The sequence below is a fragment of the Oreochromis niloticus genome, linkage group LG8 (genome assembly GCF_001858045.2).
Source record: "Oreochromis niloticus isolate F11D_XX linkage group LG8, O_niloticus_UMD_NMBU, whole genome shotgun sequence".
Taxonomy (NCBI): domain Eukaryota; kingdom Metazoa; phylum Chordata; class Actinopteri; order Cichliformes; family Cichlidae; genus Oreochromis; species Oreochromis niloticus.
The window spans coordinates 12,017,273-12,043,660 of record NC_031973.2 but is presented as its reverse complement, the minus strand read 5'-3'; the positions used below and the strand labels follow the sequence as shown (position 1 = coordinate 12,043,660).

General features: G+C 40.0%; 1 protein-coding gene across 6 annotated transcripts in view; it reads right to left on the bottom strand.

Moving 5' to 3' along the window:
- The window catches only part of pax2b (paired box 2b), a 29,659-nt gene extending 6,269 nt beyond the window's left edge, over positions 1-23,390 (bottom strand). For 2 of the 6 annotated variants that reach the window (XM_019362516.2, XM_019362515.2), the window contains exons 1-7: positions 22,807-23,390; positions 21,049-21,229; positions 20,355-20,552; positions 17,504-17,583; positions 17,292-17,411; positions 8,954-9,129; positions 6,021-6,135 (exon numbers count right to left, since the gene is read on the bottom strand). In XM_019362516.2, the coding sequence (XP_019218061.1) occupies positions 6,021-6,135; positions 8,954-9,129; positions 17,292-17,411; positions 17,504-17,583; positions 20,355-20,552; positions 21,049-21,229; positions 22,807-22,849 (913 nt within the window). In that variant the 5' untranslated portion in view covers positions 22,850-23,390. The remainder of the gene's footprint in view (positions 1-6,020; positions 6,136-8,953; positions 9,130-17,291; positions 17,412-17,503; positions 17,584-20,354; positions 20,553-21,048; positions 21,230-22,806) is intronic. The other 4 variants (XM_013269546.2, XM_013269544.2, XM_013269547.2 and 1 more) reach the window with 2 other exon arrangements.
- Positions 23,391-26,388: the final 2,998 nt, after the last annotated feature.

Genomic DNA, 26,388 nt, shown 5'->3' with positions numbered 1-26,388 from the left:
AAAATTATAGTCTGGCACCAGATCCAAATCCAAGTTTACTTTTTCATCTTACGAGGCAAAAAGTGTTTACTGGTAAATGCAGTTTTCCCTCAAACAATGTTTTTGACTCTGCAGTTGCGCTATGCATGATTTGTCTCACTTTTAATGTCTGTGACTCTGTACCTCTAACAAAATGAGAGATATGCAAAGCAATAACTATATAATAGAATAAAACAATCAACAAAACAAAAAAGGTAACTCAAATGTACTGCCAGTAAGCATAAAACACAGAAAAAATATACAAAAAATTATGGAACAAACACATTATTTGTTTATTTCGAGGATGTGGGAATGATACTTTTGGCTAATGATGTACCACTACTACAAGCTGGCAGGAATACTGGCTATGCTGAGGGATGTGGGGGCCAGGGACTGGAAAGGTTAGTGGTAAAACTGGCAAAGAAACACGGTGGCAGGCCCACAAGGCCAAGATCTGCCAGAGAGGACCAGGAAGACGAGGGTTAGGAGTAAAAGAAGCCGTGGAAGCTTTGAATGGCTACTTAATGCAAAGAGGGCATGGAGAGTTGAGGCTCTCTTTGTTTGTTTGTTTGTTTTTTTGGTAAAATAGGAACCAATACAAAGGATTAACAGCAGCTGACACTGTTTTCATTGTTTTCCTGCTCAACTACAGTGCTGCCCTTCTATTTTACAGCTATAATTAAAGTATCTAGAATATGATGTATACAACAGTATTTTATTCAGTGATTAAAATCATCTCCAGGCTGACCTGCTGGCCTCATTTACTTAAAATATAACTCATATAATCCATGTTAACTCTTGAAAAAGACTCTTATGTATAATATTAATGTTATGATGCATTTTTGTGTTGTTATTGTGATTATTGGGCTCCTGCACATTCTTGTAAAATTACTGATCCTAAAACTTACACCAGTGGAAATTCGAACAGCAAAAAAACAAACAAAAACAAAAACAAAACAAAACAAAAATACCAATCTTAATCAAGGTTTTCAGCTTCACCATAAAATGAACCCTTAAAATATGAATATTAATAAAAAAAATAGTTCTTATAAATTTCTTTTTGTCTGAATTTGTCACTCGATGACACAAATTTGCCACTCTGTTGTTCAGCAGAAAAAATATTTATTCACAGGTTTGTTCAAAGTTACAATGTAAACCACAAAGCTGTAAAATAGTACATGAAAGGAAATAGGAACTTGTGAATTTGCTCTAAAAACACTTCCCCCCAAAAAGAACTTTTTCATTTGTGATCACAAATTGTCTGATAAAGAAACGATTAAATCTTATGTCCAACAACTGTTCCCTATTGTTTGCAAATCTCCACACTGATCGTTGTATTGTATGAGGGTCTGCTGAGATTTATCTTTCGCTTAAAGCGCTGAAACTCAAGGGCTGCAGAGTTAAAGAGCTTTACAGAAAAGAGTGAGGTCATGCTGGACCTTTCATTTATAATAAGAATTAGTTAGCCACAAGCCAGTGCACATAAGTCAAAGGGAGCCGTGGGAGTACTGTAGGTGGGGGGTCCAGCAGGGTTGAGGCCATTGTGTATGTGTGTGTGTGTGTGTGTGTGTGTAGACACTGGTAACTATTGTCTAGCTGTCTCCCTAAACACTGACACTATCTTTTCTTCATTATTATTGCAGCAGCTACGGCTGGCTCATATGTTTAATAAAAGTAAATACTCTAATCTCTTCATTAACTTCTGAAAAATATAATCACCACAGGATCTGCTTTTGCTTGCAGTTTTAATTTATTTTCTTCAGAAATAATAGCATACTGCAGTTCACTTCGGCTTCTTTTATGCTGCATGAAGTCACAGCTGTACTGTAGTCATCGACGGGCACTTCATATTTTAAATAACCAAGCAAGACTTGATAACAGAGTTTTATGAAAGCTGATTTTACTATAAGTTTGGATGAAGGAGTCATTATGTTTTTCCTCTTGTGACGCTGCTTCCAATCTGGGATGTTATTGTTTTATTTCTGAATTTTAAAAAAATGTGTCCAACTGAAACAGGAAAGGAACATTATTGGGGTTGTCAATGTGCACGAAGTAAGTGTAACTACATCAAAAATAAACAAAACAAAATCACTAAACAAATAAAAAATAAAGTATTTGATTTTGTTTAGTCAATTCATCAATATTGGACCTAAAACTGATCCAGTCAATCAGATCAGTGAAGCAATACTTCAGCCTTCATTTCCTCTCCAAAAAGTGCCAATTTTGCCATAATTTTGCTTAGCGATTAGAATAAATTAATAAAAGAAAGGACTTTAACATGCAAAACATGAAAGGTTTACCCATTAAAAACAGTTAATAAAGGTGTTTTAAAGGTATGTTTGCCAAGCTTCTGTGCTGATAACCGCCTGTGCCGAATCCTGCTTTTGTATATTCCAGGATGCAGTTGGCAGTGACTGCCAGCAGCTCTGTTACTGTTGCTTTATGTCCCCTTTAAAACCCTCTTTCAGAGAGGCACCGATTCGGAGAACTCTCTGTACAGCAATGATAGCCTCATTAGCTGCTTCCTAGCCTTTGTTGTTTTTGCAACAGAGATGTGTGTCCAGATTCTCATTAAAAGATGGCTTTCTTTATATTGTCTGTTTCCTCTGACAGTCCCCTTAGATTGAACGCCAGCAAATCGAGCTATTTATTTTCCCCTGTCCTCTTTTTTTTCTTTCTTTCGCTGCAAAAATCAATTCAAAGATTTTTTGGTTCGCTGTTACAAAAGCCTGTTGATTTCTGTCTTCATTTGAGAAGCAGCTCGAGCTGGGAATACTGTGTTATATTTCATAAACATAGAGCATTTCTTGTGAACATATTTGACCCCCCCCAAAAAGCAAACTTTGAAGTACACAGAGTGACTAAAAACATATATTATTTTAGCATGGAAAAACTGACTCGTGGGTTTTATCTGAACCCACAACCAGAAACATTATGCACTAACAACTACTCAATTTCTTAAAACACAAAGGGAAAACCGGGGTGACCTTCTTGTTATTTGGCACACGAACAAAGTCATTTGTGAATGACTCTTTTGCTTGCAAGAGTATTAAATTTACCATGACAGGGACACCTTCATGTTTGCTACAACAACAACCAAAAATCTTTGACCTCCATTTTCTAGGCTATATGCAGAATGGGGCAATTTATCACGAGCCAAAAAATCTCAGCACCCTAATTAATTACAACTAAGTAAAGAATGTTTGGAGAGCCAAATTGCTTTAATTCCCCGAACACCGGCTGAAAGTCATTCATTATCAAATGTGTGCTCAAAGGTTAGTTTGCTTTTCTGAAGATGAAATAAGCATTAATTTCGGAGCCTGCGTTTTCCCCTGTGGGAAGACACGGGAGCGATTTGTCACGAGGCCACACATCACTGATGGCAGGTTCACTGTCTGATCATTGCTCGCTGCTCACTGGACAACGGCAGGTCTTGACGCTTTCTGTGTAGTTCACCCTGAGAGCACTCGCTCAGCTTAACTGAATGTAAAGTGTGGCTAGTTGTGTTTGCTGGATGAGGTTTTGTTTAATAGCAGGACGGTATAAAAGGGGTGTACAGAAGCAGCTGCTTGAGGAGGAGAGGTGTCATTGACACAGGGGCTTTAAGCCATTGGAGGCCTCCATTAACAGGCCCAGCAGGGAATATGTTTAAAGAGTCTTCAGTATGCGGCCAATGAGCGGAGATGTGTAAAACTCCCACTGAACGCTCATGGGAATTTTAAGAGGGCTCTTAAGTCTGAAGCAGCATCAAGAAAACAGGTGGGCTCTGGCTAATTTCAGGAAATACAGAAACGCTCTATAGAAATAGTGGACAATTGGCCGTATCGAGACCATCTCTCCATTTATTTCTCAAAATACACACAAAAAAAGTTCCGAGCTCCTCCCTCCGCTATTCACAAATTCACCCACGGCTCACACTATTTGAATTTTAAGCAGTTCGACTGAACAAGAATAAGAAGCACTTGAGATGAAATCCATCTCTCGAAGGGAATTCATCAAAGAAATTACTTCCCATATCAACAATAGAAATTACCTCACAATATGCAATTGTCCTATCCACATATTCATGGAACCCTTTGGTGTTTTTATGGGGTAAGAGGGACTATTTAGCAGGTAATACAGCATTAATGTGGAGGAAAGGGAGAGAAAAAAAGTGTTTTAATGGAAGTGGCTTCTTGCCTCTGAATTTCGATGATGTGCACAATGCCCTTAAATCCCTTTCTTATTTGAGCCTGCTTTGCAGGTACTTTTGAGCCTTAATAGGATAAGCAGAGGACACAAAAGATTTCTATCTCTGAAGTCTTTCAGTTCACTGAGAATCCCGATCTCTGGCAATGAACACTTCATGAATCATTCATTTTTAATAGATTATGCAAATTCCAGGACATAAAATCAACAAGATCAATAACTGCAGGCATTTTAATTGGTGTTCAAAAACACATTTTTAAGCACGAACATAATCTGCAGTTCTTTCCCGCGTAAAGACACAATTAATTTGAAATTGGATCTCAGCCTAAATACTGCAGATAATTTGCCACTTTTTGCAAGGCTTAAAATTCCTCTGGTGAGCTTATCTCTGGCAAGTAAACTGTAATACTCAGCCATTAGAGAGACCACACACCTGAATATCACCTATTATCCACGCAGGCAGGCACTGGGGGAAAACCAAGCAGAAGAGCCACTAACCAAATAGTAATTACCAAGTGGAAGTCAGAGCCATGTTTGTTCCATTAGTTTGACCTCTGTACGCTTTATTCCTGAGATCTTCCAACATGGAAGGGCGCGGAAAAAACTTATTTACTAATACAAAATCAAGTCGAGTCAGGTGCTTTCCATACACTAACACACACACACACATGCACACAAACTGGAACACACAGCTATCCATACAATCCCATCTTTCTTCCTCTTAATGTCTCTTTGCACCTGTAAAGCAGTAAGGAGACCCTCTCTGCAGAGACCATCTAAAATATCCCAGGTGCCGCCTGTAGAGACAGGCCTGTTTCTATGGGGCCATCAGTGCACAAAGGACAAACACACACCTTTCTTCTCAGGAGGCCTGCCTTACAGGGGGAAATCTACCTCCCACATATTAATGAGAGAAGGGCCCTTTCTTTTCTCATAAGACTGCTTGGCTATCATTTGAGAAGGAGGGCTGCAGCAATTTTCAATCACCCTGTCCTCCCCCCCACGCAGAACTCGTTGCCTTTGATGGCTGCTGCATAATTATATGAATTTTAATAAAAGCTCTGTATATTAATCTCAGGCCCCCGACAGTCATCGTAAACTTTCAGTAAACTTAACCTTCTTCTTGGTAATAACACTGCAACAACAAAACAATATTTCAATTAACCAGACAGTCATTAACTGTGACAAGGAGAGGAGACAACTAGGAGGGAGAAGCAGAGAGAGAGAGAAAGAGAGAGAGGAGGGTGAAATAAATGATCATAGTGTTAGAGTTAGGCGGCAGAAATGCCAGAGCGTATTTACCGAGGCACATTACTCGTGCTTTGAGACACACAAACTGTCTCCTGGAGAACAAATTGCAGGAGCAACACAGCAGCAGCCAACAAGCAGTCAGTCCTGCATGGTGGCCTGTTTTTTTTTTTTCTCCCAGAGACCTTGCTCTGATACACAGTCATAGTTCTGATGTGCTGGCACCCAAAGGTCCTTGTCCAGTAGTGACTGAACAGCTCCCCTCCCCTCCCAGTCTCTCTTATCGCCCTGCTTGCTCAGCAAAAAAAAGGAAAAAAAAAAAAAAACAAGACGGAAGACTGCTGCTAAGCTTTTTATCGCATTTTCAGCTCAGAGTGAAACGGTAAAAAAGTCTTCACACTTAACTTTTTGCTTTGCCTTTATTGTCACATATTTCATTTTGCTCTTTGTCAGTTGCACAGGCATGTTTAGCTCTGACTTTCTTGTCCTTTTACATTGTTCAAAACCCCTCAGCTGAAGCTGTGGCTCAGCAGCATAAAGGCGTACTGTATGGCACTTGATCTTACCTACAGGGTAGCTTTGCGACACGCTGGGGCCCAGGTCTGGGTTGGCGCTAGAGGATAAACTGGGTTTGCCTTCGTCCAGGCTGGAATTCAGGGCAGGAAGCGAGTACTCATTAGCCTGGGAAAAGGACAGTTGAATCATTACACAACCAAACAATACCTAGATGGAAATCCTCCTTTCTCCTCCTCCATTAAGCGTTCCACACAGGCCTGTGTGAGTATAAATTTGTATGAGAGCATTGTGTGTGTGTTTTGTGTGTGTGTGTGTGTGTGTGTGTGTGTTCATGCTGCAGGGTGGCAGTTCAAGCATATCATGAATGTATTTTGGTATTGTCTGAGAGGAAGTGGGATTTTGAGATGAGTGAAAAGCCAAGGTGTCAGCTGGCCCTTTGTGCTTGACTGCAGTGCTACTCCTGATCAGCCAAGGGAGAAAGCAGTTCTGCTTTGTTACAGACACACCATGTGGCCTCGTTTAAGGAACACTATTCACATTTTTTTGGGGGGGGGAGTTTTTTTTGTTTTAATTTGGAGTCTAAACCACCTTTAAATTTCATTACCTCTTATCTCTGAATACAATCACTTGTGCAGCTTGTGTGTTTTGTTATCATAAAAACTGTTGAGGCTTTTCTTTTTGTTTGGGCTCAGATGTTGGCTTAAAGGGCCAGTTCACCCAAATCACGCAAAAATACAAACCCTTATTCCTTCTGATATTTTGAAATGTAAACACATCTGGAGCCACCCATTTAGTAGAGACTGACGGAGGTGTAACTTTTTTTTTAAGGAAAAATTGTTAAAACACTGAGGTTTGCCGTTAAAGATTTTCATTATTATTGCTAATCTATCAAATATTTAAAAAACAGATTTCCTCATTTCTTTTTTCTTTTAAAAAATAATATTTTTTCAAAATAAACTTTCCTTTTAATTTTGAAAAATTAAAAATTAAAAAGACAAACAAAAAACCCCCCCACATGAAATAAACTCTAAAATCGATCAAAAATAGATTATTTAAATAAAAAGTTTAAGTAAAATATCATTATAAATAAGTGAGGATTTTTGATGTAGACAATATTTATTAATCATGACTTTTGATCAAAAACTCATGGCAACACGTCTTTTCTTTACTGTATATTATTTTAGCACTGAATTATCTGCACTTATTAAAGAAATGTTTTTATTATCAGAACTACTGAAACCAAAGCCTGTAAAGGCACTGTGGTACACAAAAGCCTCCCATTCACCTTCATTGCACTGGGATGGAATCCCAGGGACGTCTATCAGAAAACAAACGAACAAAAAAAATGAAATCTAACTTCTAATTTGGGTGAACTGACTTTTTAATTAAATAAAAAACTTTCTCAATGTAAAAAAATACTCTTCCAGCTTCCCCTTTCTTAATCATGTTCCCTTTGTAAATATGCTTAAAGACACTGATGGCAGATGTTAGCAGATTTTTTTTAATGAGATGAGACTTCCGGAGTCTGAGTGTTGACAATGTTTGTCCAAAGCGCAGTGTGCGTGGCTCAGTGGGCCGCGCTCCCACAGGAGGACGCCTGTGACCCCGCTCTTGTCTGCCACTATCACAGATAAACTCTAATTGTCTGCTACAACTGTTCACTGGCACAATGTCGGATGTTTTCCTCTATTCTCGCAGGCTTCAGACGCCAAACAGACGTTTTATCATGCAGATAAAGGGCAGGAGGGGGAAAACTGAAAAGATAGGTCTGAAAAGGATGACCAAATGGCTAGCAGAAGTGTGGGAGGGGTGAATCCATTGAGTTTTGCATCTCCAGAATGGCTTTTTAATGCCTCGCTACAGAACCCAGACACTGGCTAATAGGGACACATTTTCCAGGGGAAAAAAAGAAAAAAAAACCTGAGGCACCCATGAAAGGGAAAATACTCTGATTAATATTGCATTAAATTAAAGCTGATTTTTCTGGACTGTTCCTGGCCTCCTTTCTTTTTTCTTACTTACTCACCCTCTTTTTCTAGTCTAACCCTTTTCCCTCTGCCTTTTAATACTCTCCCTGACGCTCTTTGTGATTGCAAGTCATTTCCAATTCGTTTTGGTATTGATCTTCCAGTAGAAATCAGTTTTGTAATTAGCTGCAAATTAGGCCCTCTTCTGGAGGTGAGGCCTGTCCCACTGATTTATCACCTGCGTAATTCGCCCCGATTGGAGAGAAATTAAAATGAACTCAATTAGGTGACTGCTTTTGCTTTATGGGTCCGACTTGTAGTTCGGTGGGAGAAATTAATAGTCTCTTGTTGTTTAATAGTATAATGAAAGTAAATAAAGGTTATCCATTGTAATAAGCCCAGAGCTTTTAATAAGCGGTGGGTTCTGGCTGTCGTTTTGGCGTGGGGGGTGGCTGTTTCCCAAATGCCTCTTAATTTTTCGAAATGAGGATGGATGGCCAGAGTGGCTTTAATATCAGGACCAGGAAAAAGGTGGAGGCTTGTGTTTCATACATCTATTTCATGGGCATGTGTTACAATAAAGGCAGCTTTTTGAGGCCGCGTCAGTCGTTGCACATTAAGATATGTCATAGAAATGGAAAATAAACAACAAAGGCAAGAAACAACAGTTGAATAGTGTGGCAAAAATGAAGAAAAAAATCTAGGTATTGATTAATTTCTGTTGCTTTACTGTTATTCTCAATTACAGGGAGTACACAGAATGTGTTTTTCATCACCAAATCAATAGTATGTGGGAGTTTTCCTACTGATACCTCCAGCATTATACATGCTGGGACTGTAATCCCAGGCTTTGCCATCTCAGACATTTATTTAATTAGCTTTTATTTCCAGGAAAGGGTTTGGGAATATATGTGACAGAGGTGCTTTTTTCTGTGTTTGATTCAGTACTAGCATGCTCGGTTTTTCGGTGCTGCAAGAAAGAAAAAGCAAAGATGGAGAGTTTCGGTGCCACTAACCTGTTCTAGTTTGACATGTTCCGTCGTAGAGAAGACGTCAGGGTACGAGGGGCGTTCAAAGACCCGGTCCAACGCTTCCAGCTGCTGCTGTGTGAAGGCATCTGCCCTCAGGTGTTTCCGTAAACTCTCCACACTACCCTGAGAATCACTGTTTGGGCCAGAACCATCTGAACCATCTACAAGAAGAAAGAGCAACATTCGAGACACTGACCCCGGGAAGCTGGCCTTTACTTCAAGCTATGCACTTTATATTCTTCTCATGTTTTTTCCTGTACCTTCTCTGTGGGGGATCTGAGAAATGGAGTGCAGGTTTTTCTGTACCTTAATGGCTGTGGTGAGCCACTGGCTACATTACACAGGCTTTTCCCTGCACCCCTCCACAGTATTAACACCATCATGATCTGAAAGCCCTCTGGTAATTGATGGATTACCGTCACTTGCAAATATATACATGTTGTGGCAAGCATGTGTACTAATGAAAGCAGCAGCAAGCCCATTATAGTGCCTTTTCATTTCAGCCAGTGCATTTTTCTTCCTTCTTTCCTACCCCCCCCACCCAAAACCCTACCGATGTTACTGAAATCAAGAGCAGCCTTTTTTTTTTTAAGCACAATTTCCCTTTCACAATTCAATACTGCTTCCATTCTCGGTGAGCGGGTGGTTCCATTTGAAAGCAGCAGTGGAGGACAAGGGACTGAATAAAATTGTACATTCTCGTTCAATCATCCTGCTCTCCAAACACGGGAATTTTCTCCCGACTCCTGACCTGATTACTCGTCTGCTGGGAGAAGGATGCCTCTCCCGTTGTTACTTGTGTGCAACGCTTTCAAACCTTCACAGACCATCCTTCCATAGCTCCCTCTCTTTTTCTTTTCTCCAGCCCTTCTTAACCACCCCCCACACACCCCCTCAGCCACCTCTCCTGGCTGCAGTGACAGTGTCTGTAGGTCTCCTTCCCCGGATCCCAGAAAGCTTCAGCTCCCTTACAAATCTGTCATTCTAAATTTGCGGCAGATTATGTTCTCCCCTCAGTGGGAGAGTGGTGATATATGATATGCAAGGCCGCTATTGATTGCCTGATCTGGTGGCAAGAGGGAGCTGAAATGAACTTGAAATGAACATCATGCCTCAACTCATTGTGCGTATAATACTCTACTTAATCCCACATTTTTCTCTGCCATGGAATTCAATTGATCAATCATGTCTGTGTGATAGTACCATTTGGGAGGGTTATTGCCGTTCTATTCTGCTGCTTGACCTTTTTTCACCGGCTGAGGCCAGAGGATGAACCCGGCTCTCCAAAGAGGAGCTGAAGGAGCTATAAACAAGAGTGTAGGTAGGTGTGCGTAAGCCAAAATTGTGCTGATGGCTGCAAAAATGTCAAGTAATAAAGCGTTTTGCTAACAATATCTTGTTAACTGTTACTTTCAGTCCCCAAAATAAATGCATTAAGGTTTTATTGAAAAGTGCTGCAGAGATCTGACAGGCTGTATTGTTTTGTGACGCAAATATTGCCATGAGTTTCTTAGTCAGTGTCACGTTTGCATAAAAGACTTTTACAGAGCTGCATTGTGAGGAACTCTTATATTTTTGCTATGCGGAAGATCTGATTTGGGAGATTAAAGGTTTCACTGGTGCATCATTTACCTTTCAAAGAGGTAACATGAGGTAATGTGTAGAGGGTGTCTGCAAAGGAAGGATCATTCATTTCAGCAACTGCCCTAAAATGAATTTATTTGTGTAATTAATTAAGTGACAAAGCAGCCACAGTAATTATAATGGTGCTGTGACAAAGGGGGAAACTGGGTAATGTATTACATAGTGTGCAAAGGAAGAAGTTTGAGGTGGTTGAATTTGCTCTTTGCTTCCAGTTTTGAAACTGTGAACGTTGGCATGACCGCTCGATTTACATCAAGTTAGATGAGATAATCCATTCCAGCCCTAGTCTGAATATAAATTTGAGGTTTTAGCTTACAGGACATAGGTTAGCAGTAGAAAGTCTGTATATAAAAGATGGATGCAGCTCTGAAAAGTAAAGTCTAATACAGCTGAAGAAAATTTAAGTGCATTTGAAAGAACGACCCTTTGGCTCCCTTGATCTATGACCCCATTAAATACTTTCCTAATGAGTTTGTACTTTCAATTATTAGTGCAAAGTCCTATTTAATACAACGTGACATTCATTTTGTAAAGTATAGTCCCATGAAAAGTTAAATAGACCATAAAACAGGATGTATGAGCGTACAGTGTCCTTTGTTTCTTAGTCAGATCCACTCCTTGGTACCCATGTTTCATTTTAAAAATAAAAGATGTGATGGCCAAACCAGGAGTCAACAAACAAACTGGTGATGTCATGCTCAGCACAATAGAATATAAAAATCCCCCCTTATTGCCCCTCATAGTGTGACTCTATACCCCCCTAGAGGGGCCTATCCCCACTGGTTTAATGTGTGCAATACCCAGCAAACACAAAGATACAGCTCTGCTACTTTGTAAAAAGTTTAAATTATTACTTTAAGAGCATAACACAATTCATACACAAGAAAAACAAGGAAACAACCCCCCCCCCCCAAAAGCTACTTTCTTCCCCCTGTAGTGGCACTTTGGCACATTCAGGTGGATAATCTCACCTGCTACAGCTGCACCAAGTCACTTTATCAAACCCAGTTGTCCTCTTTGCTACCAAAGCAAATAGAGTCATTAATTACTTTCCATCAGCGAGCCTGATCCACAACACCCTGATCAATACCCCCAACCATATTTGTCATTCACCAGTGTGGAATACACTTCCCACACACAAGACAAACCATCCTGGGTCAAGCTACACACTTTTCCTCCCACTCAGTTCAATCTGCCCTCCCTGCTACTGATTCTCTTCTGACAAATCAGCAGAGGTGGTGTTTTGGTGAAGAAGATGACTCTCTTAAGACCATTCAGGAAGCTTTGTAATTATGATTCTTCAAGCATGCGTTTAAATAGTTTGGAGAATGTTTCCCCCCCAAAAAACACCAAAGCCCCCAAAAGAACATATTCTTCTTAAGTGAATTATGACTCCTGTGCATTAGGATAAAAAAGAGTACAATTATGTCATTATAAGTGCCAACAAAACTTCTTTAACACCAGACATTCCTGTTGTTAGTGAAAACTGGTTTTTTAAACCATGACTATGATTGTTCTCTCACCTTATTACCCCTGTTGCTATCATTAAAACATATGACAAAAGTTGCCTAACCACAGCAAGGTAGTTATTTTACGTCAAACCTAGAAAGGCCTAACTGGAAAAGCTCTGGAGTGTGAGGTTTTTTTTGTTTATATTTACTTTTTTTCCCATACTCAAGAGTGAAAAAAATTGTATCTTAATTAATAATTTCATAATAATTTACATTTGACTGATTTCTGCCTCATTAGTTTAACCTCTTAACACCCAGTTTATCACATTTGATATGCAATTTTTTGTGTTTTTGAGACTTCCACATGATCAGTGTGATCCCACCCCCAACATAAAAAATTAAATAAATTGTACAATACATTTTAAGCAATAAATAAACAATAAACTGTCACAAACTAAACTCACAAATGCATATTTAAAAAAAAATAGAATTTTCTGCTACTTATTTCATGGTTCAGGCTTTAAAAAGTAAATGTGTTAGCGAGCTGAAGCCGCTGTCAATTAAATTTGACCAAGCCTGATCTACACAATACTGGAAAAGCGAGATATTTTAAGTTAGAAATGTTAACTTTACCATTGTAGCCACACATATTGTTAAATAAAAATGCATCAGCTTGTATAGGTGCTTCAAAATCTGTTCAGAAAGTCCGACCCATCATCTGGTCATTTCTAAATCTGCCCATTACACTGCAGTGATAATAATCTCTGACCACAGTGGCTTTGTTGTTGCTTGTCCCGCTCTGTGGTCACTTATTGATCACCGCTGGCACTGAAGATATTCATCTTGACATCGGTCTGTATTAACACTCTGGTAACAAGGGAGTAGCCTCCATCAGATCAGATAACCAGCTTTATGAAGCAGCCTCCTCTCTGCAGGATTGGCACCCAGAGGTCATGACCCCTAGCAGGAGACTTTAGCCAATGCAACTGCGAGTCTGAAGTCGGTCTGCGTGACTGGCTTCTCCGTCACAGTTGTTATTTGTGATAACAATTATCGCAAATGAAGTGTAGACTGAGTATGAATAGCAGCTTTTCTTAGAAGAAGAGAGTGGTTTCAGAATAAAAGTTTAAGCTCTTTCGTTTAATGAAAATTGAGTTTTGAAGTTTGTGTTTGAGGCATGAGCAGGCACCTTGAGGTCAGGAAAGACTCCCTCAGATGATTGAGCTTTGCCCCCTCCCAAGTGTACTCCCACCCGGTCTGCTTAGTGTTTAAATAACATGTCAACATGCATACGAGTTTGTTCCCTCAACACATTCACGTATTTCACAATAATATACCTGTATAATTTCCCGCCTGATTCAATTCTTGGCTAAATGAAATCAAATTAAAACTCGTTTGCATCAAATTGGATGAACTCAGCTTCATTTTGGCTTGCTAATTGATTATTCTGATTATGTAAACATGGATGAAATACTGTCTTCTGGATGTAATATGTTTTTTTATGTGTTACTGTAGGCACAACAAATTGTGTAGGTCGGCAGAAATTAAATTTTGGTAATTATTTAACCTTTTGCAGCTCCTCTTATGTGAAATTTTGCTGCTTTTCTGTGTTTCATATCACTCTAATTGGAGAATTTGAGAACTTTAAACCCCTTTTTTTAGCATTATCTCACATTTTATTAGCCAAACACTGCCTAATTGATTACTTGCAAAAAAATGTGATTACTCCTGAGAGTTTGGATACGTCGAATATCACCTACTGGTGGCCATTAATTTGTTGTGATGTTGCCAAGCTTTTAAAGGCTTTATTAATCTAATTCGGAGGTTACACTTCGGTGCTGACATTTTGCTGCACTCCCAGTTCCTGTGTTGATTCTTCCTCTCTCCCAAAACAGATGCTGATACACAGAGCAGGGTGTGACGGCGGCCCGCTCCATCACTCATCTCCATCCACACGCATCAGTTCAGTCCTCATGACGCTCAGAGATGAGAAATAATTAATTCAACAGCTACTGAAGCACAGAATCACATCCATTCTGACTGCCACTGGCTATTGTTGTTGGGTTTTGAAATATATGATGATCATCTTATCATGAAATTTCTCTCTTGGTATTTCTTTCATAAATCAAAAAAGAAAGCCAGACAAAAAGCAAGAAAAGCACACACAATGACTGAAATTAAGAATCATCTACCGGTCTGATTGTGCAATTGGCGAGTCGCTTTGAAAGGACATACGATATCACTTTAAAGGACCGGACACACTTCATGGACACGGCCTGTTATCAACACACCTCCGAGTTGTCTGCTTAAGTCAATTCAGCTCTTACACACATTCACTAATAACATGAAAAAAACGAACAAACTCAAAAACAACACTGAAAGCAAATTTGTGCTCAAATATTTAGACTGTTTTTACTTCACTCGGGGAGAAGCAGCTTCTCCTTTGTCTTTTCTGAAGCCCACAGTGTCAGCAGCAGTGGGGGGTTTTCGAGCAGGGATGCAGGGGTGAGGCGGGTGGTGGGGTACTTGGATGTTAATCTGTGAGGTAATAGCTTTTCTCTGCAGAATTGCGAATTCTAATATATGTCAATTTGTAAAACGTGCAGACAGCCGTGGTCACCAAAGACACCATCTCCTGGGGTCTCGCTCGTGCTCCCTCCCTCTCTCTCCCACACCCTGTCCGTCTGCAACAATGGCTGCCAAGTGTAACATGCTACTTTTAATTTGTAATAACACGTGACAATAGCAGATTAATGGCTCTTATGACACCTGTGTCCCTGAAGCTCCTCTTGCCGAGACCCAGTGTACATAACGTGTGTCACACTACATTATCTCTACATCCCGCCTGTAATGGGGGAACCTTTTTTAAGGGCACTGCTGACTTGGAAACTTAGGAGCTGTCTGCTGGCTTGGCAGAGAGCCACGGCTACTGCCTAAAACAAATACTCTGGGCTACACGGCCAATCCATTTCACCGGGGCTTGTGTTGCACACCGCCTCCCCTCCCTAACCCTTCCCCTCCTTTCCTTCTCTCTCATTTTTGTTCATGTTTTCAACCCTTGATAATGACTGCTTGTGCCATAATAATCATGAGGCTTACCAAGTTAAATAGGGCTCAGGCAAGCTACTGTGCTGTGAGGAAATTTAATCCAAGCATTAACCCAGTATACACTACTGCCTACTGAGTGAAGGAAGATATGTCTGAATAGCAAACAAGGCATTGCTGAAACACAGAGAGAAAATCTGCTTTGAACCCAAAACAACAATGAAGCGCTCTGATAACAGCAATATCTTTCTAACATCTCAGAACATCTTTGCTTTCGTTGGTATATAATATGAATATGCAAATGCTACAACCACCGCTTAAATGTGATGTCAGCGGAGTCCACATCATGCATAAATGCTTTACTTTCAAAAATACACCCCTAAAATATTGTTACATGGCAATATCGGCCTCCTAAACCACAAGAGAGGACGGATTGGAGTTGCAGCTCAAATGTCAGAACATTATTCACACAGTGAATCACATTTACTCAGCGGCTCAAATTTATTACTAAAGCAAAAATCTTTGCATTCCTCATCATGCAGAGAACATGGCATAACTGTAGCGAGAGCCCTCGTACAATGGACAGTTCAACCCACCAGCAGCAAAATCTTTTTGTTTGGTAAAGTGCACTTTAAGGGAAGACAGCAACAGGACAATTGTGTCTACAGGGTAGCATCGTATGTAATATACTATTCTTACAAACTGTGGCTTGAGGCAAGACATTGCTTTTGCAGCTGTGTGTGGCCAAAGGCCCAAGGTTTTATGTTTTGGAGAGACGAAGTATCCATGACCCTGTAGTTTCAGGTAGGCACCAGCTGGCTTTTGCGAGAGTATATAAGAACCAAAGCTCCACCATCGCTGTCAGTATGACCCTACTCTGACTTAAACACGCACGCACACAGGCACACGCATCTACGCACACACATGCAGCTTTCTTCTCTTTCTATGTAATGCTGGACGAGCACCTAAATCACAGAAATGGCAGCACATCAGGGGAATCATTTGAGACTGAATAGCCATAGAAACATGGCGCTGTCACCTGGAAGACCTCCACAAAACAGGCCAGTTCTCCTTCTCTCTCTCTCTCTCTCTCACACACACACACACAGACACACACACACATACCTTATTCCTCTCCATGCCCTTTAATACCTCTTTGCCCTTCAGTAGCAATCTGCATAGAAATGTGTGCATTCTATCATTCAGTGACTAGACATTACACCCTGGCTAATATGAGAGGTCCTCGAACGACTGAAAATGAACCCTTGAAAATACCAGACGTTTGCATTATGCCTCTGCGATTGCATCTCTTACAGGGAAAGACTTGATTATGTCATTTGCCATGTCCACGTCATGCTGGTTTTTATATCTTTGCCAGGAAATCTACCTCTGACAGGTCATTAGTCATCCCTCCCTCCCTGCACGCACATAAAACATCAATTCCACTCAATATCCCGCAAACCCCTGTGCTTCTCAACAAACGCCAGAACAAAGAAGACGCTATGTAAACTGCTGCCGCGCTCTGATTAGCTCTCATTCCAGAGCACTGCAGAAATAAGGCACTCATTCCCCACCCTGTTTGAGATAACTGCCCCTTTTCAGCAGCGACATCATCCCTCCATACCCATACACGCCTTGTAACACGAGTGCATCTGTTTAGCTATTCTCATCAGCTTCTTATGTAGTGACATTAAGGAAGCCTATTGCTTACAGAACCAATAATCTATATCGCCTCAGGCCCCCTTACATCCACTAACCTACGACTTCAGCTGCAAAACTAGAGCCACTTTTGCTCTAAAAAAACAAAACAAAAAACACAAGCCCTCCACAGAGCTATAGCCGCTTTCTTGACTGACCTGGGTGGTTGGCTACATCATCTTGACATGTAATTATCTAAAGCCCTTTAATCACTTCCATAAAGATTAATTGCAGGAGACAACAGCGGAGGTCGTGTCTTCAAATCAAAAGACTCCTTGGCAGGTTGACACAGCAGTGTAACAGAGTTCAGACTTAGGTGTTTTATAAGGGTCATCTACTGGAACTGAAGCAGGTTTGAATGCTGTAATTGCATGTTCAGCACAGAGGGTTTTATAGTATAAAGCTGGAACCTCGTTTTTAAAAAGACTTTTTTTTCTCCTGATCTTATGTGTTTGTTTTTTCTTAAAAGTGAAAATCTCACTTACCTTCATCTCTTTTCCTCTTTTCACCATTGGATCGTGGAATACCCAGAATTCCATTGATGGAATAGGATCCCGCAGGGTCGTTGGAGGCGCTAGTTACAGGTGGAGAGGCTGTGCTTGGTACTGAGAAAAAGACAGAAAGAAAATCAGCAACTCCTATTTGATATACATGTATATATATATATATCTAGCACACATGGGAGCTGTAATATTACCAATTGTGTGGCCTGGTGTCGACAGAGATGTCCCATCAGGAGATGGATGGAAAGGCTGCTGGACTTTTGTTCGGATGATCCTGAGCAACACCAGAAAAGCACATGTCACCTCACATATATGACACTTATCTATGCATAGAAATCAGTCATAGCAGTTACTGTGAATAAGCTATCAAATGTAACTCATACACAAGAGGGGATCTGGTCAGTGGTTCTACCTTAAAGGTGAGACTGAAGAAAAGTCTTCATTGCACTTTTGGTCTGAGTGATCTTGCAAACAAAGCATGAAATCACATCAATTCACCTCAATGATCAGCTTCACTGACTCTACCTGGCCCACACTAATCAGCACGCTCTCTCTCTCTCTGTCTCTCTCTCTCCCCCCCTGCGAAGGGGGTTTCACTGGGCCGATCACAGCCCTATAGCAGCCCGCTTTGCCTCCCAGATCAAACATCTCCGCAGAACCACCAGCCCCCATGTGCCAGTGCGGATGAGGTTGTATTGATCGGGGCTTGGGGAGAAAAAGTTGGGGATTAGTCACACGGGCAAACAGATGCAAATAGAAAGCTATAAATTATATGTGACAGGAAAGCAATAGTTCCTTATTGCCTTGCACAAGCTTACGCCAGCATTAGATTCCTTTAATCTGAATGGCAACTGGGGAGAGAGGGAGCTGTCACAATAATTTGTAAACTTTAAAACTATTCATCACGTATGCCACGAGAGCCATTTAAAAGTACTAAAAAAAAGAAGGCGGTGTGAGGACCGTAGAGCCTTTTAAATGTTGTTCTTATTGCTCATTTGTGACTATGTAGATTACATCTCTGAATCAAAAATAGTATGCTCTTTTTATTTTGGTCATCCGATATCGATGTTACTGTAGGTGCCAGAAGCCTTCAGAAAAATTAATCCCACACTGTCATGAATTAAAAACAAAAACCAAGAAAACTCCCCTCGAAGGCAAAGCTACCTAACAACAAGCCTTTGCAGAGAGCGCATATTGATGTTTTAATTTTTTTCACTTCTCCCCATAACAGTTATTCGACCCCTTGACTTGTGTGTGCTACATAAATTCAAAGACTTTATTTGGTATCCATGTTCTTGATATTGAATAAGCAATTTGGGAGAATGAATTAATGACCTGGCTGTTGCTGAAAATCCCCTGAAGAGATATTAAAATTGCTTTACTCCTGAATCAATAATATTGAACGCCATTGAAGACCTTTTTTTTTTTTATGTCTAGCACCCAAGGTAGCGTTACTTGTTGGTTGTGGTGGCCCTGACGCACAGTACAACACTATCTCTGTAGCATTTAATAATGCATGCACAGGGGAGAGGTGTTTAAATCAAGCATCCCCTTTGTCACAAGTCCTGAGGTCAAACTGTCTGCCACAGAAACCCACAACTGGCCCCACTCACTCACAACCATCCAGCTGGAAAAGACTCTGGCTATGGCCTTGTTTTTTCTTTTTTCTACATCTTAACTGGGAAAACCCCTTTTTCAAGTACAAACATTTCTTGAAATGTATTAAGATATTATTATAGTGACTTATAAAAACTGTTGCATCTAAGTCTGCAACTGACCGAACCACTGAGAATGTTTTCATTGTTAAAATTTCATTGTTATGTTAAAATATTTAGCCGTATAGCTAAATCAAAGAAAATGCCCATAGAGTTTCATTTATTTTTGGAGCAAGACACTGAACTCTTACATGAGTTCTATTGAAAAATATATTCAGCATTAAGCCATAATAGAAATTCAAAGTAGCTCTCATATTTGGCTGATAGAATTACACCTCTTTGTGTTCACATTTTAATTTCCCACATAAACAAAGACACATAAGTCTCCCCCCCCCCCACACACACAGCTTCCTTCCAAAATAGAAAGCTTTAATTGGAATTGAAAAACTTTATACGGCTCTTTTAATGATATTAATGTACATTTTGAATTTATCACATACATGTGTCTGAGCCTCCTTAAATGGGGCTTTTTAAGCAGCCACGAAGCATGAAATGAATTTTCTTCAGCCTTTTCTCTATTTAAAAGATGTCTTGTGTGGAGCTGTCCATGCTCTCCCATCAGCTCATTAAAATGTAATGCTGATGCTGGCTCTATGGAACAGTGCCTCTTAACCAAAGTTCATCACCAGGGATCTGTGGTGGTGGTGGTGGAGGGGGGCAGGGTAAGGAAGGGTGAGGTGGTAGTGGGGATGTCCTGGGTCTTGCTGTGACTTCCGTTTTTAAAATACAGGCTATAACTATACCCTGTTTAAAAATAATTACTTTGAAGAGAGATAAAAACAAATAATAGGGACAATTGTGAATATATACATATACATATATATATATATATATATATATGTATGTATATGTATGTACAACGATTTCCGAAATAATATCTTGCTGAAAAAACCCGAGTTGCTTTCTCTGTGCAGTAGCTCCAGCACATTAGATGTGCTAAAGAAAATTGGCCTTCTTTATAGCGCCACGGGATCTGGTCACCGAATATTGATCGGTTTTCATCTCGACAGATTCACTCAGTCCTGGATGTACTGCTGATTGTTGAGGGAGTTTGGTCTGAAAGATTGAATTGCACCTCTGAGACCGCAGGCAGCCTCGGCGTGCCGGGCAGCAAGAAGTTGGTCAAACAATATTCTGCAGTGGGTGGTGCGTTTAGCACAGACATACAGTGATAAATGATTTTCAATTTGCGCCCTGCCGGCCCTCTTCATTAAAGTGTTTACATCCGGCAGCCCGTCGTTTACCTAAACTACATTCACAAAGGAAAAAAAAAAAAATCCAAATTGTGTATTTATTTTGAAGTCACTCTATAATTTCCATTTTCCCCTACCTGTTAATGGATGAGACGCTGGGAACAGTGTCATTGTCGCAGATGCCCTCTGCCAGAAGTCTGTCTCTGATCTCCCAGGCAAACATGGTTGGGTTTTGTCTCTTGTAGTCTGCTATTTTTTCCACAACCTTTGGCGTGGCCACTTTGGGTTTAGACCCACCAATTACCCCTGGTTTGATGCTGCCAGTCTCGTAGTATCTGCAAAACATCGTATTTTTAATAAAAACCTGCAATAATTAAATCAATGTGAACAATAAACGGACTGTTAACCTTAAGAGTGGGTAAATCCAGTTATATCCTGTTTTAACAAGAAAGTGTGAAAGGTTTAACTTCTTTTAAAAAAAAAAAAAAAAAAAAAAACCCAATCAGTTTTAATCGTTACCTTTAAATAAACATAAAAATAATAATTAATAGCAGGAAACCGCACGCTGTGCAAAGATATAGTTCTGTTGTCAAATCCTTTTAGTGGACACTAAACTAACAAGTCATCTGACCCCCCCAAACTAACAGACTGCTAATTATAACAGTTACTCAAAGGCAGTTTTCATTTATATTTCAAGATTATTAAAAGCAGAGCTGAGTTTATTAGGCTATGTTCAATTCTCTCTCCCCACGTTATTTTACATCTGCGTTACTTACTCTCCTGCTAGGAAAACCTGCCTGGCTGAATGCAGGGCTGAGAGTTTTCACCTACCTGCCCAGGATCTTGCTGACGCAGCCGTGGCTGACCCGCAGCTGCCTGGAGATGTCGCAGGGCCGGACGCCCTGATGGGCCAGCTCCACTATCCGCTGTCTCACCACGTCCGGGAGGGGTCTGCCGTTCACAAACACCCCGCCGAGCTGGTTCACACCTCCGTGCCCTACGTGGGATACAACAGCAACACCACAAACAGACGTAACATTACATAAGGTCGTAATAGAGAGGAAGGTCCAGGCAGGTGAATATTTTTTAAAAAATTATATCAGGCAGAAAAAAAAAATCACGGAGCAAAGGCGTGTGTAATATAAGTGAGTAGGCTGACCTACATGCATTTATTATTATCGAGACCCTCTAACGGTGTAATTTAAAATATAGATATTTTTTCATTAAAAAAGTATGTAGCCTCTAATTTTATTTTATGAAATTACAATGCCATATTTTTCTTTGTTTCTCAAACAGCTTCACCAAAGCGACTCAATAATAATATGTTTTCAGAATAATCGCAAAATTAAATGATTGTTTCAATTGCTGGAGATTTAAAAGTGGACACAGTGACAGCAGAGCAAAGCAATATGTAAGATATTAAATATTTATTTAATTTGGTCACATATTTTCACAAAATAAAAATTGACTAAAATACATTTTTTGTAATTATTATTTTGATGAATGTTGCTTGGTGTATTTTTGTATATGTATATATATTTTACTCAAATTAAGTTACAAAAATCAGTCTCAAACATTAACCTTTTAAAACAAACATCGTGAATTAAAATACTTTCAATAAATAAATAAATATCAATGTGACATTCACCTACTCAACCACAAAATTATTTAGAATATGCAAGTGTTTATTTCTAATATTTTAAATATTATTGTAAATAATCTTTCTTATTGTGACATATTCCTCCTTAAATTGGACCTGTAAGCCTCCTCTACAACGGAAATGCATGTCCTGAAATTAATTAAAAAAATAATATAAATATATTTTTGACACTCCATGAAAGTTTCACACAGTCGAAACAAAGACTTGATATTTTCTTAGCACCTCACGGCTCCTGTTGGCTATTAAGTTACGAGCTTCTTCATTCCCTTCATGCAAAGTTTAAATAATTGAACAAGCCTTGATTACTCATATTACATATTATTTTAGTAAACGGAGAGATTATCAATAATTCACACACATTCGCCAAATTACGAGTAAAGCACACTGTGCGTTGACTACAAAGTGCTGCACACAGAGCTTGTTGTTAGCTGGATAATTTGAGTAATAGATGTGTAATGTGTCCTGACTTATTAGGCCTACACACGCGCGCGCGCTGCGCGGGAAGCTACGTGGGAATGCACGTGTAAATTACAAAGTACCTGCCAACGCATGTTCTTTGTTTACTATGAAAAGTTGAATTTGTGCACATTGCCGCTGTGAGCGGAGCAGCTTGGCTGTGACAATTTCAGAACATTTCGCGAGGTTCAAATTCGCGCACACAAAAGATATAAGGTCTGAAATTCGTATTAAATATAATATTTATTCCACTGCCAGTCTTATGATTCCTTTTGAGGCTCTGTTCTTCCGTTTATCAGATGGTAATTTTGTCTTTTTGAATGCACGAAGATGCCGGTTACGTCCCAAATTGCTATATAGGCTGCTGCGAACCGCCTTTGTGCTGTGCAGAAATATTATATATTCCCGTTATTATTTTATCCGCATGCATGCAAAAGCTGCAGTGGCAAAGAAACTCGGGTTGTGCTACTTACGGTGCATCGCTGTAAAGGGGTCTGCTTTGCAGTGAATATCCATTGGATAGCAAAGGAAAGAGAGATAATCAACTGAAGTCGCCGTTTCGCCTTCCTATCAAGAATGAAAATGTGAAGAAGAAAAAAAGGTGATTCTACTCGATGGAGGGACTAAGTTTGCCCCTCCACCCCCGCTTCAGCAACCGATCTAATGGCAACTTCTTCCCCCTCAAAGTTGCCCTTCTTTTCTTTAACAGTCCCGTCCTGCAGCGGAGGTCTGGCAGGTGCAAAGCATGACCGAAGGATTGTTTCAGAAACACGACCTGTGCTCAGTTTATCGGTATTTTTTCAAAGCCTGGAGTGACCAGAGGTAATTCTCACAGCATGCCAGCGGGCAAACTGGGTCTCTTTTACAGAAACGAAACGTTCAGGTTCCAGTGTGCAGGGCCCGGTATCTCCTTTAGTCCTGGTGGCTTTGATTCACGCGTCAAAACGGCGAAGGGAACCTGCGCGCACGCACACACACACAAGCACACACACGTCGGGGTTTCTCTTTCGCGCTGGATGCGTTAGGCTGGATCTTTGGGTTGGAAATGAAGCCTCTCTCTGTGTCTGTGGTTCTAAAAGCTGCAACCCTCCCCTCCCTCCCTCCCCCTCCCCTCTGCAGACCCCCCTTTTGCTTATATGGATGACTTGTCAGACAAAGGCAATAGATGCCAACACTTTGTGATTCGCCAACGCAAAAAACCGGGGGTCCAAATGAGGAGGTCTCTGGGTCTGTCACACCGGCAGGAAGGGGAGGGAGATAAATAAGGAGTTCCGAGTTACAAATATCAGACTTTATTAGACATTATAACGGCAGTGAATTATATGATCGCATACTGGAAGATTTAAATCAATGAATTAGAGCTATATATATATATATATATATATATATATATATATATATATATATATATATATTTTAAATGTGTGTGTTTTCGTCTGATTTTTTTCCTCCCTAAAATAAACGGACTAACAAGCGTATTTTTGGGAATGTACCGGACATCCATCCATTCTTCAAAGCTATGAAATAGCTCTTCTATTCATTAAGCTTTTTTTTCTTTTCTTTTAAAAAAATTATTAATATTATAATATTATTGATCTTGCCGTCAGCTCTGGGCCCACTTTAGGCCCATTTTGTTTTTGTCTTTATCCTATTTCTCCCTTTAATCCGATATAGGAAATGTTGAAACTGGCTATGTAAATGCAGATGTATTCACTTTACTACATTCTGCTGATTGTGATGATGATTGCGGTGGTTCAAACTGAACCGGGGTGATAGTTGGAGGTGAAAGTTGCTACGCACGCAGCAGTGCCGCCTAGCTTCTGTAGATGGCGCTGTATAGTTTCTCAAATTTAAAGGTGGCTGTCAAAGTGGTCAAAAAAAAAAAAAAAAGTTAAACTTGGGGTACACTTGAGTGCCTGCAACCTGAGGAGTGAAAAACAGTATTCGAGTAAAAATATCTGTCAGTTGTAGACTTGTAGACTCCTGCAAAGGGTTGCAAAGTTATTACTTTTTAACTGATAACTTCGCCATCCGAAACTGGAGAATCTTGGACTTCAACAATGATGATGAAGACAAGTGAAGAAGGTGCGTTTTATTTAATCTTACTAGCATCCTGTTTTACACAGTTAGAATATGTCAGTTTATATATACATACATACATATATACATATATATATATATATATATGAACTCAACATATTCTTTTATAAGGCTCTAAATACAATATGAACATTAATTATTAAGACCAAAAAAATAGCACTTAGATTTTTTCACATATAAAAGAGAATAGAATTACCAAAATAAAAGTCTAGTATTTCTATCCACCTAATAATAATAATAATATCAATAATAATAATAATAATGCATTTTTGAGCATAATTCATATATATATCTCCGGGGTCGCTGGTCGCTGATGGGCGGGGTCGTACTGGGGGGCAGACGGCCACATCTCGCACTCTGCCTCCTGGTCAGGTTAGAGGATGATTTCTCTTTTTGTTACTGTTTTTGGAGAGAGCTTCTGGTACAATATGTAGCACTATAGGCTGTAATTTCACACCCGGCTGCACATTTCCCTTAAAGCTACATTCTTTTTTTTCTCTCTCTCCCCCCTCCTGTAAGACCCCCACCATCACTAACACCACCGCCACCATCACCATCGTCACCCCCCTCCCTCAGTTTTCTACTCACCTTCTCTCACTCTCTCGCGTGCCCTTTTGCACCCCACAGTTGATCCTCCCCATACAAGAATTAGGCAGGAGGTGAAATTATTATTAATAATTTAGAGCAAATGATATCAGTGTGTTTGTCTGTTTACTTTGTTTGGCTCCTATTTGGACTGCACTTGCGGGCCCTCTGTTAAAAACCTTTTTGGAGGAGGGGACCGCTCCATTCAGCAGTTCCAGCCTGGGATCAGAGAGCTCATAAAAAGTAATTCAGGGTAAAAAAAAAAAAAAAATAAAAAAAAAAAATATATATATATATATATATATATACATATATCAAAAAGGAGAACTGACATATATAAATGCACATATTTACACATATCTCCCCCCCAAAGTTTTACTTGTTATAATTAATCCCTGGTACCTTTCATCACGTGAACACCAAAACCAGAAACCTGAAACGAGTTGTTTAAAAAAATAAAATAAATTAAAGTTTCAAGAAATTAAATCACTGTCTCGTCTCCGCTCTGACACGCAGCAGCGGCATTTAAGACGATGCGACTGCATGTCAAGAGTTTGGAAAATGTTTTTGGAGCCTGTGTGCACCCATTAGGAGAGGTGTAATGTATTGACAGAGAGCAATTTATCTTTTGCCCCGCTTCCTAATGGCCTGTGCAGAGGAGAGAGGAGAGGTGGCATGGAGGAGGAGGAGGAGGTGGAGAGGGAAGAAGGAGCACCGACGGTCCAGCAGCTCCACCCGCCGAACATCAACTCACACTTTCAGGCAACTGTGGGGAGGATGATCGAGGCGTCTGAGTGGTGGTTAAGAAGTTTTATTTCTGTAGAGGTGTCATATCAGTTTTCCCCCCTTTTTTCCTCCTGTGCAGGCTGCTGGCTGGCTCTCTCGCGTTATTCCAACGTCACCAATCGATCTGAGTTTCCCTGCAGAGGGGAGCTGACACCACTCGTTGTAAGTTGAATATTAATCCTTTTGGATTTAAGGGAGGGGTTCGTCATCAGATTTAAGTTGATTTAGATGAATTTGCTGCAGAATGGAGGCTCATTTAGGTTCTTTTTGCACATCGTGTAAACCTAATATTAATATCCACATTTTTTATTTGAAAAAGATGCTCTGTACGATTGAATAAAAATAATAATAGTAATAACAGCCTTGTTATTTTGATATAGGTTTCACAAAAAACCCACTCTTGAAATATGTACAAAGACCTAATGTCGTTGTTTTATAAGCAGGGGGATCTGAGAAGTTCAGGTCAGCCTCTCCACGGTCTCCCACTTACACATAATACAGTAAAACTTACAAAATAGCTCTCCACACCGTACTGTATATTAGATTTCGTCACTCTGCCCTGTGCTCCTGCAACCAGGCTACCA